We start from the raw sequence: 15,797 nt of genomic DNA on the forward strand, positions 1-15,797 counted from the left end.
CTTGGGGCTGGGAGGGCAATTACCACCGACCCCATTGGCTTCCGATCTACGACCCCGGAAGCCTCCCCTCCTCCAGATACCCAACCTTCTGCGTGTCACCGATCACCCGCCACCCCCGCCTCCCCGCCCAGGGGAGCGCCTCCCAGGCCGAGACTCCGAGGGCCCCGCGCATCTCCAAGACCCGACAGGGGTCCTCACTCACAACGCCTGCGGCTGGCAGAGGGAAAATACCAAGGGTGCGGGGGAGAGGAAGAGTGTCTCTCAGCCGCCTCAGGTCGTCCTTCGGGCTCCCTGGGGACACGCAGAGCTTCGGCGGAGGTGGGAGCGGGGAGGGGTTAACGCGGGAAATTAAGAGACTTGGGCAATTGGCGGTGCTCAAGTTAACCGGGTCTGTGGCGAGCGTTCTAGGGTTGGGAGCGGCCGGCCGCGCACTCGCCCCGGGTCTGGAGCCACCGCCGCGGCGGTAGTTCTAGGGCGGAGCGCTCTCCCGCGCCGCGCCGCGGGCTGGGGGTACCAGAGGCCGCGCGGAGGCCGGGGCTGGTACCTGAGCTGGCGCGCAGCCGGGGCAAGGGCAGCAGTCCAGCGCCGGGGAAGGGGCGACAGAGCTGCTTGCGTGTGCGAGACCGGCCGCCGGCGCCTCGCGCCCCGACAGGTGCAGGCGCGCGGGCTTCCCATTGGTCGCGGCGGCGGGCCCCTTTCCCCGTCCCCGCCCTCGCCAGTCCCCGGCCCCGCCGCGGCGCCGGCTGGGTTGGCAGAGGCGCGTGCTCGCGCGCCCGCGCACCCCTCGCCCCGTCCCCGCCCCCCCACTCACCCCGTCCCCACCCCCTCCCTCTCTCCGCGCCGCCGCCGCCGCGCGCTCGCGAGTTCAGGTAGCGGGCGCGCGGGAGCCTCCGCGGGGGCGCGCGGCTGGGCTCCCGTCCTCCCCCCGCACCGGCCCGCTCGGGGGCGCCTGGGGAGGGAGCGCGCGGGCGGGGGAGCTGGAGCAGGGCGCCGCCGCCGAAGCTTCCGTCTCGCTCGCTCGCGCAGCGGCGGCAGCAGAGGTCGCGCACAGATGCGGGTTAGACTGGCGGGGGGAGGAGGCGGAGGAGGGAAGGAAGCTGCATGCATGAGACCCACAGGTAAGACCGACAGCCCCGGAAGGGTCTTCCATCCCGGGGAGGCGCGCGCAGGCCGGGGAGGAGGAGTTGGTGCCTGGTGCAGCTCCCCAAGGGAGAATTTTTTTTTTTTTTTTTTTTTGACAGCGCAGAGAAATCTCACTGGGGACTGGGGCAGTAGGATCCATCTCAATCCCGAGGAAAACCAGAGAAGTAGCTGGGGGAGACGGTGCCACATTGTGAGATTCCCAGAGTGAAATGTATAGGCCCAGGGAAAAGTGTCTTCTCGGCCCCGAGACGCGGGGAGGCTTTAGACTTTCCTGTGGTGGGCACAGCTGCTGAATCCCCGGGACCCGCGCGGAGCCACTGTGCGCTAACCCCTGCCCTCCCTCCTGTCCTCCATTCCCCAGCACGCGCAGCATCCCACGGCGACTGTTACTCAGTGCACCCGGCTCGGGGGAAGGCGGGGGACCTCGCCGTGGGAAAGGGGGCGGGGGCCGCGCGGGGGAGGAACCAGGATGGAGCCTGGGAAGCCGAGGCGCCGGGTCCCAGAGCGGAGGAGGGGGAGTGTGGCCCCCGAGCCTGGACAGACTGGCTTATTGTGGTGTTCCGCTTCTGGTTGCAGACTCTTGCAAGCTGGATGCCCTCTGTGGATGAAAGATGTATCATGGAATGAACCCGAGCAGTGGAGATGGATTTCTAGAGCAGCAGCAGCAGCAGCAGCAACCTCAGTCCCCCCAGAGACTCTTGGCCGTGATCCTGTGGTTTCAGCTGGCGCTGTGCTTCGGCCCTGCACAGCTCACGGGCGGTGAGTGACCCAGCTGTGATGGGAGGGCCTGGGGATGGCCCAGAGGGGAGAGAGAGCCTAGCTGCCAGGACAGCCCTGCACCCCTCCCCCATACACCCAGACTTCAGCAGGGTCTGACAACGCGAGGGTGCCTGCGTCCCAGCCTATGGCCGCCCTTCTCTGAAACCGCTGGAGTTCCCTGAAAATTGCCCTGTGGAGCCCGCACAGATTCACACACCCACATTCTGTCTGGAGCTTCCCACCAGCCTCCGGGCCTGGCTTCTCCCAAGGAAAGACAATAAAGCCTGGCCCATTATTCCCACTTTGGCCAAGGAAGCGGGGGCGGGGGGGGGGGAGGGGTGGAGGTGGGAGGAGTGGGGAGTGGTGTATTTGTGGACCTCTTGCCAATGCCTTCAGCAGATAGAGGTCAGATTTCAGCCTCTGGATTTAAGCGAGAGTTGTAAGAACCACCTTTTGAGAATGTGAAGGGTCTGGAAACGTGGTCAGGCTGGCTGAGGGGCAGGTTTATTTGAAAGTTAACTTTCCCTTTCCCTGTGTGTGCAGCATGTCTGTGTATGTTGGGGGCGTGGAGGAGGTGCAGAGGTATTCTTTCAGGTGTGCCTCTGACAGATTGCTTTGCTCATCGAGGTCTGATTTCGGGGAATAAAGTCAATTGCTCTTCTGTGAAGTAGAAGTTAGCTGAAATAAAATTGATAGCCTCAGCCTCCGTGGGCGGCTAATCTATAACATATTTGGTTCTGGGGGAGGGGTATCTTTTGGTTGTGGTAGAGGAAGACAGATGGAGTTCCTGTCTGAATTTCAGAGACTAGTCTCCCTGCCTCCACTGCTCATTGCTGTCCATCATTCCTGTCCATTGCAAACGTTCTCTAGAGCTTGCTGATGTGGACGTTAAAAGGAGCTGAGATCCTGTTAATATATAAATAAATTATCTTTGGTTGAAAAGCAAGTATTGATTGATATCAATAAACCATTTTAGCATTTTAAAATATTGCTGTTTCAGAGAATTCAAAGGTGAAAATGGAAAAAAAATGAGTGAAAAATTAGCAAAAGTGGAGGAGAGGTGTAACAAGTTGGGCTTTAACACAGAGTAATCAATAACCCAGGCATTCCACTTAGACATCTGAAAGATGCCCAGAGTATAAAGGTGTTTATTGCAATGTGCATATCTATCAAAATTAGTGAGAAAACACTTGCTTTGGGTGGACATTGGTTTTTATTTTTATTTTTGTGTTTTTTTTTTTAAGAAGGAATAACTTTTTGGGTGCTTGTAGCTTTTTATAGAGATTTCTCTGAGGCAAGCTTCCTCTTCATGGAGGAAAACGTCAAGTGTGAGTCCAGGCCAGCAGCTGTGTGGCCTGCCAGGGCTCTGGTTACAGCCTCTGATCTGCCGTGGACACCAGCTCTGCTTCACAGATGAGTGGGAATAGACGGGCAGAACAGTATTGCGTGGATCTGGATCATTTCCTCCCCTCCTCTCTGCTTTTGCTTCCCAGTTCTAGCTTTCATTCTCTCAAACCAGGTCCACATGATTTTCCATCTTCTTGGTCCATTTCTCTTATGTAGATGACAGACTAGTGAATCAAGGTTCATTTACATTTGTCTTGACTATTGTTATTGGATGGGTGAGGTCTGAGCACAGCCGAGATTCGTTTTGTGCTCTTGGTTCTGCTCGGTCGTGTTTACAGAGCATCCTCCTCAACATTTCAGAGCTCAGTGTACATCATGGCCACCTCGGTCTTACGACAGTCACCTATAAGGTTCCTATAGCATGTCTTTTTTCCCTGCCTTCCCAGGGGGGATCATGCCAGGCAAAAATATCTAGAGCCTTGGAGAAGAGGATGGGAGTAAGGGTTGCCTGTCACCTGTCAGTCTCAGAGCTCTTTCTTTTTAGGCACTCATATACTGCAGGAAGCTAGCCATCAGCTTCGTTTCACTTTGAACTCCTTCAGGCTGAGACTGTGATTTCTGGAAGAGTATTTATCACTTCACAGTTCCTCTATGAATAAACCGTTTGGGCAAGCAAGGGTGGTGGGGGATGTTCTATAGAGTTCACTATACAGAGATTTTCTTTTTTAGGAAAGAAATGCACATGGAGGCTCCAGTAAGGCAATAAAAGCAAATACACCTTAGCTCTAGACTTGTGCTTCTAAAACTTTAATGTGCATACAAATCACCTGGGATCTTGTTAAAAGGTAGATTCTGATTCATTTGGTCTGGAGTGGGGCCTGAGATTCTGCATTTCTAATAAGCTCCCAGGTGAAGCAGTTACCACTGATCCAAGGACCACACTTTGATTAGCAATGCTTGAGACCAAGGCATTCCTTAAAATAAGTTGCTTCTGCTCCAGACTTTCTGCCATCATTCTCAATTACTAAATGCAAATGGCCTGTGAGGAGCAGAAGTCTCACCCAATATCTAATCTTCAGGTGATACACAGAGCTGAAAATCAGCCCTCAGAGAGTGCTTTTTTTTCATCCACAAAAAAGGTGTATATTTAATGGACACTGTTCTGAATGTGGATTTTCATTTTTGATTGCTTTCAATGGAAAAGGAACACCACAATGGCAAGATATAATCGTCTCAGCTAGGAGAAAAAAAAAGCATGTGCCCAGTACAAGTATTGAAGAAAAAGCCTGAACTAGACAGGCAGAAATTGAGAAAATGATCAAAGAAAAGTAGGAACAAGAATTCCATCAAAAATGAAATGCTTTGTCTTAGAAAGCTGGAGCTCCGATTCAGTTCTTTGAACCCTAGGGAAGCTTTTATGAGCCTGACTTGGCCTGAGGTGATGTTTGGGTGGCTCTCTCCAGGTTGTCTTTTCTCATTAAGGAAGAGGGCCCTCATTTGGGGCCACCGAGACCAAATGCTGTGCAAGAACTCATATTAGGTTGGTGGGGAGATATAGGACCCTGCCGTGCGTGGAATCTGCATGGAGCATGGCTTCAGGTGTTTCTCCCCTTTCTGCCCCAGTACACTTGACCAGAGACCTGCTGGGCTTTGAGGGATGCCCAGAGTGCCCCCCACCCCCAGGCTTCAAGGAAGAGAGCCAAGAGTTTGCTCAACAAGTGACTCCTTTAAGGTGAATTCTTTAGCACATTTCTGTATTATAAATAACTCAATCAGGCTCTGCCACTTGATAGCTTTGGGGTCTCAGGACTTGGGAGCCTCAGCTTCCTCATCTATAAAATGAGGATGACAGTGCCTAATTTACAGGGTTGGTGTGAAGGACGGAAATCATGTAGGCACTTAGTAAATGTAAATAATAGTAGGGAGGAGGGGGCTAAGACAATGCCATAATTTTGGAGACTTTTGCTTTATTCATTCAATAAACAGTGAGTGCCTACCCCCTGTCCTGAGCCAAGCACTGTTGCATAAATGTTATTTTTACCTAGAACTCTCTCTTACTCATTTTTTTCCTAAATGAGCAAATTTTCTCAAATTTCTCTCCCCAACTTTTAAATGACATAATCTGTCATATTTCCCTATTCAGTAAATTCTTCCCTTACCTGGGCTCCCATTGCACTAGCTGTAACCCTCTATCATAATATTGTCTCATTTACTAGACCACAAGCCCACTGAGGGCAAGAAACTTGACTTTATTCATTTTTGTGTCTCAGGCACCCAGCACAACATCTGACACACAGTAGATGTTCAGCTAATTTTGATTGAGAGCAAGAAAAAAGATTCCCAAATTACTGCCACACCATTTAGAAAATAATTACCATGAGTGAGTTAGTTTTTACAAAAGTGCAAAAGTTTCATGATAGCTGGGGCCACATCCAATTAATAGTAGCCTATGAGGTTGGAAGGAAAATCAGGAAAGGCTCTAGAGAAGAGGTAGCACTTAGGATAGGATGGTGGGGAGGAAGGGTGCATCTCAGGTGGAGGGATAGCTTGTGCAAAGGTGTGGAAGGTGGTTACATGATTGGACTCTTCAGGCAGCAGAAAATAGTCTGTTTAATCTGGAATATAGTATACCTGCAAGGAATCAGTAGGGTAGAAGGAAAAATAGGTTAGAACCTAGAACTTGTAAAAGTCCTAGAAGCTCCAGTGGGTGTTCTGAAAGTCACACAGCAGGCAGTGGGGAACCCACTGAAGGGTGGAGAGCAGGAGCAAAATATCATCTGAGCTTGGCTTGTCTTCCTTTCCCTGTTTCTAGGTCTCTGACTCATGCAAACCCCCGGTCCAGCTGCCCTCTCTGCATACCCAAGTCATGGTCCTAATGCAGCTGAATTGAGCTCCTGGAGCCCTCATTTGGTTCATGTCGCTGTGGTGCTGTGCTCTGTGCCAGCAGGTAGAAACAGATGCTTTCTGACTGACTTACTGATTTGTAGATGTTAAGTCCCTTGGTCTTATTGAGAAACATTTTCTTACATGGTAGAGCAAAAGCTTTTCATTCAATGCTACATCTAAAATTCACAATTTCAAACTGCACTTAATCTGTACACAAAGTCCCAGCTCCTCTAATTCTAATGTATGTTTCTTCAACAAAAGGGTACCTTAATATAAGCAGCATGGAGACTCTTTTGATTTATCCAGTGGGTGAAATCTGAAAGCTTTTGGAGGCAGAAGGATTTCATATAACAAGTAGCAAATCTCTTGTCTCAGAGGCCTGAAGAGGCAAGTCAGAGAATCAGTGGTTCTTTAATTTTTGAATGTAATGAAAAATGTAGGTGAAGATCTCTCTCCAGTAAACACTGATTAGATACGTGAAGAAAAGCACCTAAATTATTCTGTTCCTGGTTTCAGAGACATATTTCCAAAGCTTACAAAAGACCAAGGAGGCTTGCCTTTAGATGGGAAGCTCTGGCATAAACGAGAGCTCTGCATTCTTTATAGGACGGATAGAAGTCAAATTCACCTCTGTCCTTAAATTGCCACCTAGGTTTGGTCAAGTGGTGTGACTTCCCCTTGACCCAGTTCCTTTCATATCACTAATATTTGATTCTGCGATTATAGGAATTTGATGGATTCTAAAATCTGGGTAAAGCCAGCTCTCTTTTTCCCACCCATCCATCCATCTTTTTCCAGTGTCCATTGTACATCCTGGGGATACACAGTTAAGGGGATGGAGTCCTTGGTCCTGAGAAAACATACAAGTACGGGTTGGTGTCTTCTCAAAAGTTTAAATGCAAAAAGCGTGCATAAAATTATTTTTTCACACATATTTTAAATTAGATTTAAAATTTTGTGTTAGTGTTATTTATTGATTCTGATGAGAAAAGTGATTTTGCAGACTGCTCCTCTTTATCCTTGCCATGCTTTGAAAGCTCATTTGGTGTTTGACAATTGAAATAACCACACATAGTAACAGTATGTCTAAATAGATCATTGGGATCATTGCCTCTGAATTGAGGGAAAGAAAGGCGCAAAAGGATAGGCTTTCAAATTTGTATACAAATATGGTCCTGCTTCACCAAAACCAATCACAGTATCCAGGACTGATGGATAGATGTATATTCTTATGTCTTTTATTGATTTATTGGTCCATTCTCATAAGAATGAGCTCTTCAACTATTGTTAACCATGGAAGATTGGGAAAAGGGACAAAATTTTAAATTGGCCAACATCTGCGTGATTGATAAAAGTTTCCAAATTGTTAGTAATACTTCAATAATAATTGAAGAGTGCTTATTACATACCAACTCAGTTTTCCACACTTTGTGTATAGTAACTCATTTAATTCCTCACAACTGTATGAAGTAGATTTTATTATTTATCCTTATTATATAGAAGAAGAAAAGAAGGCATGGAAAGATTAAGCAACTTGTCCAAGTTCACCTGGCTTATAAGTGGGGCATGGTGACCCAGATTATTCTTTTAATGATAATCTTTCTTTTAGCATGCCAGGGTTTGGAAATCCCAATCCCTAAATACATTTTTTCTTTGTATTGTATTTGATTCAAAATTTTTCTTTAAGCTGAGTTATCAAGTATTTTGGAACACCCCCCTGCCCTGAGAGAAGGGAACTGTTTTGTGTTGTGAGCAAAAAGCAGAAAGCAAATGAACAAATCAACAACAACAAGAAGAAAATCCCACAACCCAAGACAAAGTGAAGACCAGAGTGCCTGAATCTTGGGCTCTGAATGGTGACTGGTAAGAGGACAGAAACCCATGTGCCAGTCCTTTTGTGCCTGTTGGAAGAAGGTAGTCAGAATGGGTTGTACCTGACTCTTACCTGCTCTGCCAAGGGTGAGTAAACAAGTGGCTGGTTTCTGGGGCCTTCTGCTAGTGACTGTCACTGCCGTCACCGTTCCCTTCTGATGGTTCTCTGAGCTCTGTTGCTCCCTTAGTGAGAGCTTTCCTAAGAGGGGTTCTTTTTCGTGTAACTTGGACAAGCACTTGACAAGTATACAGTTTGCAAGATGTTTTTAGCTGTATCGCCACCTTTAATTTTCTTAACAACCTAGTAAGATAAGGAAGACATTTTGAGTATTTCTCTCTCTCTTTTTTGCTTTCTGCCTTTTTTTTGTTGTTTGTTAAATTTCAAGAGACGTCCTCAACGAGATTGCTGTCCTAGGGTTCCACAAATATCAGACAAAGCCAGATTACGAGCAATCTCTTTTATTGGTCAAGACTTTCCTCTTTGTCATTTTGATCCAGACTTTGAACTTATCTTCTCAACTGTATGATGTAGATGAAAATCTAGTTACTATATGTCAAAAGGTAAATGAAAAACAAAATCTGGCCAGGCGCGGTGGCTCATGCCGGTAATCCCAGCACTTTGGAAGGGTGAAGTGGGAGAATCACTTGAGCCCAGGAATTTGAGGCTGCAGCGAGCTATGATCGTGCCAGTGCACTCCAGTCTGGGCAACAGAGCAAGACCCTGTCACTGAAAAAAAAAGAAAAAGAAATCTGAGGTTTGTGAACATGTGTAAAAGTTCTCCCTAAATGGTTAAATTTGAAGTAAAAATAACATTTGATAGTTTGTGAGATCTGAGAGTCACTTACTCAGAAAGCCATGTTTGATGGTATGAGCTTAAGATGCTGTGTTTTAGGAAAGAATTTGGCCCAATATTTCTTCTTCTCTCAAGAAAAGGATGCTGCACTACCCTAAGAGAGAAGAAAACTATCCAGTCAAGAAAAAAAACAAATAGAAATAATTAAGTGAGTTGCTTAACTAGCTTCTTAATTGAGAGTATTGTAATTGCTTTATTAATCTTAAACAAGATAAACTGGGAACATCAGAGAAGTCAAACAAAATAATTCTTGACATTATTTGGAAAGGACAATAAACTTGGGAGTGCCATTATAGATGACCCTCCCCTGCGTAACAGAGGCATGTGCAGGCCCTAGCAGGTCAGGGCCTGCAGGCAGACAGAAGCATGACCCTATCTGTGTACCCAAGAGTGCACACCCAGTCTCCAGGAATGGATTTTGGTTCTTAGGAGTGAGAGGAACTGCATAACCTGGTAAAGCTGATCAGTGATCATTTCGTTATCATCCCAATCCATTGAGTTTTCAAGAGAGGATGAGTAAGGGTGATGTTCTTTGCAAATGAAGGTGTAACCTGGTTATCTCATGTTTCTGTTTGAAATTTGTGACTTTTATCTCCCAGAATTACCAGCGTGGAAGTGGAGATGAGCAAGGAGGGTCACTCATGCATTATATTCCTTTTTTTCTCAGAGTAACAAAATATAAAAAGACCTTATTTTTGGGGTCTGATTGCATTTATAAAAGACATATGTGGTTGAACTGGGTGAATCAGGAAGAGGGAGATTCTTTTTAAGAAAGAAAGAAAATGGGCCTGGTGCGGTGGCTCACATCTGTTACCTCAGCACTTTGGGAGGTGAAGGTGGTTGGGTCACTTGAGCCTAGGAGTTCAAGACCAGCCTGGGCAATGTGCAAAAACCCCGTCTCTACCAAAAGTACAAAAATTAGCTGGGTGTTGCCGGGCACGGTGGCTCATGCCTGTAATCCCAGCACTTTGGGAGGCTGAGGTGGGTGGATCACTTGAGGTCAGGAGTTTGAGATCAGCCTGGCCAATGTGGCAAAACCCTATCTTTACTAAAAATACAAAAATTACCTGGGCATGGTGGCATGTACCTGTAATCCCAGCTACCCGGGAGGCTGAAACAGGAGAATCGCTTGAACCTAGGAGGTGGGAGTTACAGCGAGTCGAGATCGTGCCACTGAACTCTAGCCTGGGCAACAGAGCGAGACTCCGTCTGAAAAAAAAAAAAATTAGCTAGGTGTGGTGGCACATGTCTGTAGTTCCAGCAGAAGTGCAGTGAGCTGAAATCAAGCCACTGCCCTCCAGCCTAGGGGACAGAGTAAGAGTTTGTCTCAAAAAAAAAAAAAAAAGGAAGAAAAAAAGAAAATGCATTCTTATGGTGGATTCTTTGATATCTTTGTGTCCACAGCATTGTTCCTGTTCTAACTAGTTTCAAATTCAGATTCTCAGTACGTATAAAAATCCTTCAGACTTCCCTAAATACTTAAACCCAGAAGATTCTGATTTTCTCCAGGCAAGAAACAATAGGATCTGCTTGTTTTGTAAAAATTTAATAGGTTTAGAGTTAATCTTGTGAAAGACTCTCAACAGTCCTTTTAAGCTACCACTATTAACCAACTCTGAGTGTCAATGTTAGAATCTAACCCAAGGATGCATTTTCAGTTAATGTTTTGTGTGTGTGTTGGGGGGCTCATCTGTATGTTTCGGTTATAGCATGACAGCATATACTCAGTGGCTGATGAAGGCTACCTAAGTGTTTAAATTATACTTACACAAAATGGGGGTGTAATATTTTAGAAATGTACAGTTCCTCTGATTTAGAATAATATGGTCTGAATTGCTCTGTGACATTTAAAAGGCTTGCCCAGATTTTTCCCCTTGGATTGTAAACGGTGGACTAGGCTTTTTTCTGTCATTCTTCTGTTTATAGCATTGCTTTGTGGATGGGAGGTGGTCATTTTTTTTTTTTTTTGAGGCAAAGTCTTGCTCTGTTGCCCAGGCTGGAGTGCAATCTTGGCTCACTACAACCTCCGCCTCCCAGGTTCAAGCAGTTCTCCTGCCTCAGCCTCCCAAGCATCTGGGATTACAGGTGTGTGCCACCACACCTGGCTAATTTTTTAATTTTAGGGGAGAGACGGGGTTTCACCATGTTGGCCAGGCTGAACTCCTGACCGCAAGTAATCCAACCAACTTGGCCTCCCAAAGTGCTGGGATTACAGGCGTGATCATTTGCTTTTAATAATGACTTGATTTAAGTTTTTTTGAGGCAAAGACTTGGAGAAGTATAGGGTCTTGTAGAAAACACATAGGGCCAGTTTTCCATGCTATTGTCACCAACTGGCTGAGTGATAGTAACCTAATTACTGCCTCAGTTTCATTATGTGTGAAAGGCAACAATACTTGGACCATCTGCCTTCCATGGTTGTGAGAATCAGGGGCATCATTGAGGGAAGTATCATAACTATTTGAGGTACCAACATCACCACCAACAAACTGTTAATGCACTCTTGCTACATTCACTGTACTAGAGTTAGCCCTACCAGGGTATAGCATAACCCAATACCCAATGGTATAGCATCCCAATACCCAATGGCACAGGCCAAAGTAGACCTGTGGAATAGATGAAGTGATTGTTGGCCTCAATAGTCCCATAGGACTAACTGTCATGATTTGATATGGTAGGTCCTATAGTGAAGGTTTATTTCAGAGACTCTGGGGAGAGGGAAGAACAGGGGAAGGCTTACCAAAGAATATGACATTTGAGCTAAGCTTTGAACAATAAAATAATTTTCCAGGCAAAGAAGTTGTCGGGAGGTGATATTTTTCAGGAGAGAGGATTGGGAAAGCAGAGCTTTGAATGAGAAATAATATGTCCTGGAGACAACGAGTAGCTCAACGCAGCCTCAGTAAAGGGCCGATGGATTGAGAAGAGAAGAGGCCAGAAAGGCAGGTTGGCCTCACATGCCCAGCTAACTACAATGCTTAGGAATTTGAACTTTATCTGGCAGCAGTTGGGAGCCTACAAGATATGTCTTCAGGGGCATGGAGTGATCTAATCTTTGTTTTAGAAAATAATGCTTTAACAATGTGGGAGCGGAAGAGAAGTAGAGAGACCTTTGCTCATTGAGCACTTATTGTGCATCTATTAGTGAACAGGTGGAGGATACACTGGGGAACAAAACAAAGTGCTGCCCTCAGGAAATTTATGTTCTAGTGTGGGCTACTTAGGAAATTCTTGCCTTGACCTAGAAGGGACGTGATGAGAGCTTTCACTGGAGAACAATAAATGGAGGTAAAAGACGCAGAGAGGGAGAATTCACTGAGGCCAGACAGCTAGCTGGACATGGGGATGGAGGAGCAGGAGAAGCCATTAGCAGAGCTCCAGCAGTGGTCATTCGGAGGGAAAGCTAATGAGTTCATTCTGGATGAGGAAGCTTACGTCACCTGCAGGACATCCATTTGGGCACCATCTGTCAAGCAGTTGAAAACTCAGTTTGGTGTTCAGGAGAGGGATTGGGGCTGGTGATGAAAATCTGTTTGTCATCTACATTGAGAGGGTCGCTAGAGCTGCAGGGGGAGTTGGGTTTCGCAGGAAGTGAGGGTAGAATGACCAGATAGGAGAGTTTGAGGATGAAGCCCACTTACATTTTAAGTGTCAAGAGAAGCCAATGAGGCTGAGGAGTTATGCTGACCATAAGCATTGGTCATAACAAGAATTTGTAAGAAACCAACAACACTTTATTCTGGCAATTGATTGCTCCTCTTATTTGGGGGCAGGAGACTTATTTGTGTATTATTTGGTTAATGTTTAAGTAATCTGAATTCTGGATGCCCATATCAACTGAACAGAAAGTTGGCAGAGCCAGAAGGGAGGAAGCCTATGATGATGGGATGGAGAATCCACATAGAGCTGTCCGAGGCTCAGCTGCAGAAGAGTCAGAACCTTTTCTTTTTCTTTCTTTCTTTTTTTTTTCTTGAGACAGAGTTTCACTCTTGTTGCCCAGGCTGGAGTGCAGTGCCACGATCTTGGCTCGCTACAGCTTCTGCCTCCCCATCTCAAGCAATTCTCCCATCTCAGCGTCCCGAGTAGCTTTCTAACCTTCAATGGGAGGACAAAGCTAAGAGGAGGAGTAGAGTACAGCAGGGTCAGTGTGGCCATGAGTGGCTTTGGGTGTTTCCCTTCCTGGGGACATTGAGCAGAGGGGTCTGTTGCCTGAACACCGCAGTGATGGTGGCCAGGGGGCGTCATCCCTGCTGCTGCCCCTTCGTCTGTCCTAGGGCACCGGGATTTTTAAAAATGTGCTTAGCATTCCAGATACAGATTCTCCCAGCACAAATTTTTTGGCAGCCCCATCCTTGAGTTTTTCGAAGATTCAGTCTTTTCTGGTTGTCAGTTCATCTTCAAAATATTCAATGATGAATGATGATCTCTCCATCACCCCACTCTCTGTGACCAGCTCTGTCACCTCTGAAGCAGGTCCCTTAACCTTGTCATGCATTGGTTTCTTCATCTGTAAATCAGGGGTCATAAGGCTTGTTGCTCTGGACTTCACGGAGACATAGGATGTGCTGGTATACAGGAGGCAGTGTCAGAGGCATTTGATAAATACAAAACAGAGTTATTATTGCGCATCTGGAGGGAGACATCTCTCCATTGCACATAGGGCTATTTTTGCCTTTTGCCTCCCTAAGTACAAAGGGAGGGTAAGAGATGCTCTGCACAGCATGCAAACGCCTTCCCACGTGCAGGTCCTGACCCCCGTGAAAACTCATTGTATGTGGACATGATGTCAGGCAGCTGGAGGAGCTGTTTTGCTGCAAAATGGGATGTGCCAGTCTGTTCTCAGTGCCTGCTGCTGGCATGTTCAGTGAATGGTGACGTCTGGAGATGGAAAAGGTCCTTGTGGCGTTGAGAGGAACTTCTCAATAGCTGTTGGCCCAAGCCCAGTCGACTCATTTTGTGGGCTCACAGAAGCCTCAGGAAAAAGAAATTAAACATGTGAAGCAGGCAGGTGATTTGTTATAGGTGCACCGGAGGTCCATGAGGGAGGGAGGTGCTCCATGCGTCCCTCGCTCTGCCTCCCCATTATCTAGCATGCTATTTCTGTTGCTGGATTCTGGAAATGTGCGGGCATAGTGAGTTTGCCCCCATGGTCTCAGGTAGGACAGTGGGGTGAACTGGGAGTTGCATTTGAATCCAGTGACTCAAGTGCTTATCCTTGTTGTTGACTGCCTCCTCTCACCTCCAGCTGCCTGATATCTCTAACTCTTGGGAGTCCTCTTTATAGCTTTGCAGGTAGGATGCTGCTTCTGGGTGTCTGTGGGCTGGAGATCTTGGGATTCCTAGTCCTTTGTGGGAATGCCTGGAAATCCTCTGCAGTCCAGCCTCAGAGCCCTTCAGGAAAGCAGCCTGGTGGCCTGCCGAGAGTACCTTGCTGCAGCCTCTTCTCGGCCCCAGACCTTCCTAGATCTTTGCCACGCATGGGCCCCTGGAATGCCAGGGCCTGATTTGAGGAAGCGCTCCTTAAAGTGCAGTCTGTGCAACGGGCTTTGAATTAATCAAGGAGGGTCTTGTATGGTTTAAGGAGGTAGCAGGGCGTTTATCTATCCCCTCGAGAGTGGCTTTGCTGAAAATCTGCCGCTGCAGTTTTCATTTACATGGAAATGAGCACACAGAGAGCTCTTGCCTCTTGTCATCTCCAGATGAAGGAAGACCCAGTTCTTTGGGAGCTCTTCAAACACACAGAGTATCTAAAGCTGGGAGCGAACCTACCCTATCTCTGTAGCAGTTGCCTTTGCATCTTGGGTGGAATACTGCAGCCACACTCAAGGGTAGACTCCTGTTACTCTGTCACTGCTGCTATTAAAATTGCTGTTTCTCAATTTCCTCCATGTAGTGTGGTTAACAGGGGCTTTAATCAAAAGCAGAGCTGGCTACTGGCCTCTGCCTTCACTTTGCTACATGGTTTGTGTGCATCTTGCTGCCTACGGGCCTTGGTCTTCTAATACTTGGCATTTTCTTATAGTGCCTACTGTGTTGATGTTGTTGCTAAACTGGGTCATGTTCTCGGTGATGTAGCCTAAGCTAACGTCCATGGAAATGCAAAAGACTGTACCAGCCCATTGCTTCCTGGACCTTCAGTTTACATTGAAAGTATTCTTTCAGTACCATTACTGGATTAAGATACACACACTTTCGTAAGGTTGAAGAGTGAGATGGCCACACGTTCACATGAGTGAATGCACCCAGGATGATGCATGGACTTGGAAAAGCAAGGGTGGAGCAAAATTCATGTTAGCCCTGCTGACCCCATTCATTGACTCTACCCTAAGCCTCTGTGCCCTCTCCTCCAGCTGGCCTTTCCACAGCTGTTCCTGCGTCTGGGCGCCCCTCTGTCAGCTTCCATCTCACTGCCAGAACCTCCTGTGACTCTCAGATGGTCCTTGGCTTCCTCCCCAGCTCCAGGAAATCTCTGTGTTCTCAGAACTCCCAGAGCACTAGAATAAGGGTGTGGTGTGCTGGAGAGAGCCTAGGAGATGGTCTGGGCCGGGGTTTGCACGGAGCCTCTTGCTCCCCTGCAGGGTCTTCCTGGACAGAGTGGGGACTGCGGGCACCTGGTTGAGCAAGCTGACCCTGGACGAACCTGCTCCCCCACCTGACTGTGCCCCTGCTTTAGATGTTGTGCTCCCTCATATCCTTTCATCAACATATGAAAATTTTGCACATAGTGCAGCTGTATCATTCTAGAGATGAGGGGAAAGAAGGGCCCTGTCACCATGTGGCAATCCTGGGGGGACTGGAATCCCTGCTCTACTGCTTTGGTGGCTTTATATGTGGGGCAAGCAGCTTAATTGCCTCTGCCTCAGTTTCCTCTTCTGTAAGATGGGGGATAATAGTACCCATGTTATAGAACTGTCATGAGAATTAAATAAGTTAAAT

The 15,797-nt window shown here is 47.2% G+C and overlaps 1 protein-coding gene across 4 annotated transcripts in view; it reads left to right on the forward strand.

Annotated features, from left to right (window-relative positions):
• Positions 1 to 277: 277 nt before the first annotated feature.
• Positions 278 to 15,797, forward strand: part of SUSD4 (sushi domain containing 4) — a 150,442-nt gene continuing 134,922 nt past the window's right edge. For 3 of the 4 annotated variants that reach the window (XM_030812822.1, XM_003281771.3, XM_003281773.3), the window contains exons 1-2: positions 921 to 1,118; positions 1,720 to 1,902. In XM_030812822.1, the coding sequence (XP_030668682.1) occupies positions 1,755 to 1,902 (148 nt within the window). In that variant the 5' untranslated portion in view covers positions 921 to 1,118; positions 1,720 to 1,754. Of the gene's footprint in view, positions 319 to 920; positions 1,119 to 1,719; positions 1,903 to 15,797 lie in introns of those variants that run through there. The other variant, XM_030812824.1, reaches the window with a different exon arrangement.

Source organism: Nomascus leucogenys, chromosome 5 (genome assembly GCF_006542625.1).
Source record: "Nomascus leucogenys isolate Asia chromosome 5, Asia_NLE_v1, whole genome shotgun sequence".
In the NCBI taxonomy this organism is placed as follows: Eukaryota; Metazoa; Chordata; class Mammalia; order Primates; family Hylobatidae; genus Nomascus; species Nomascus leucogenys.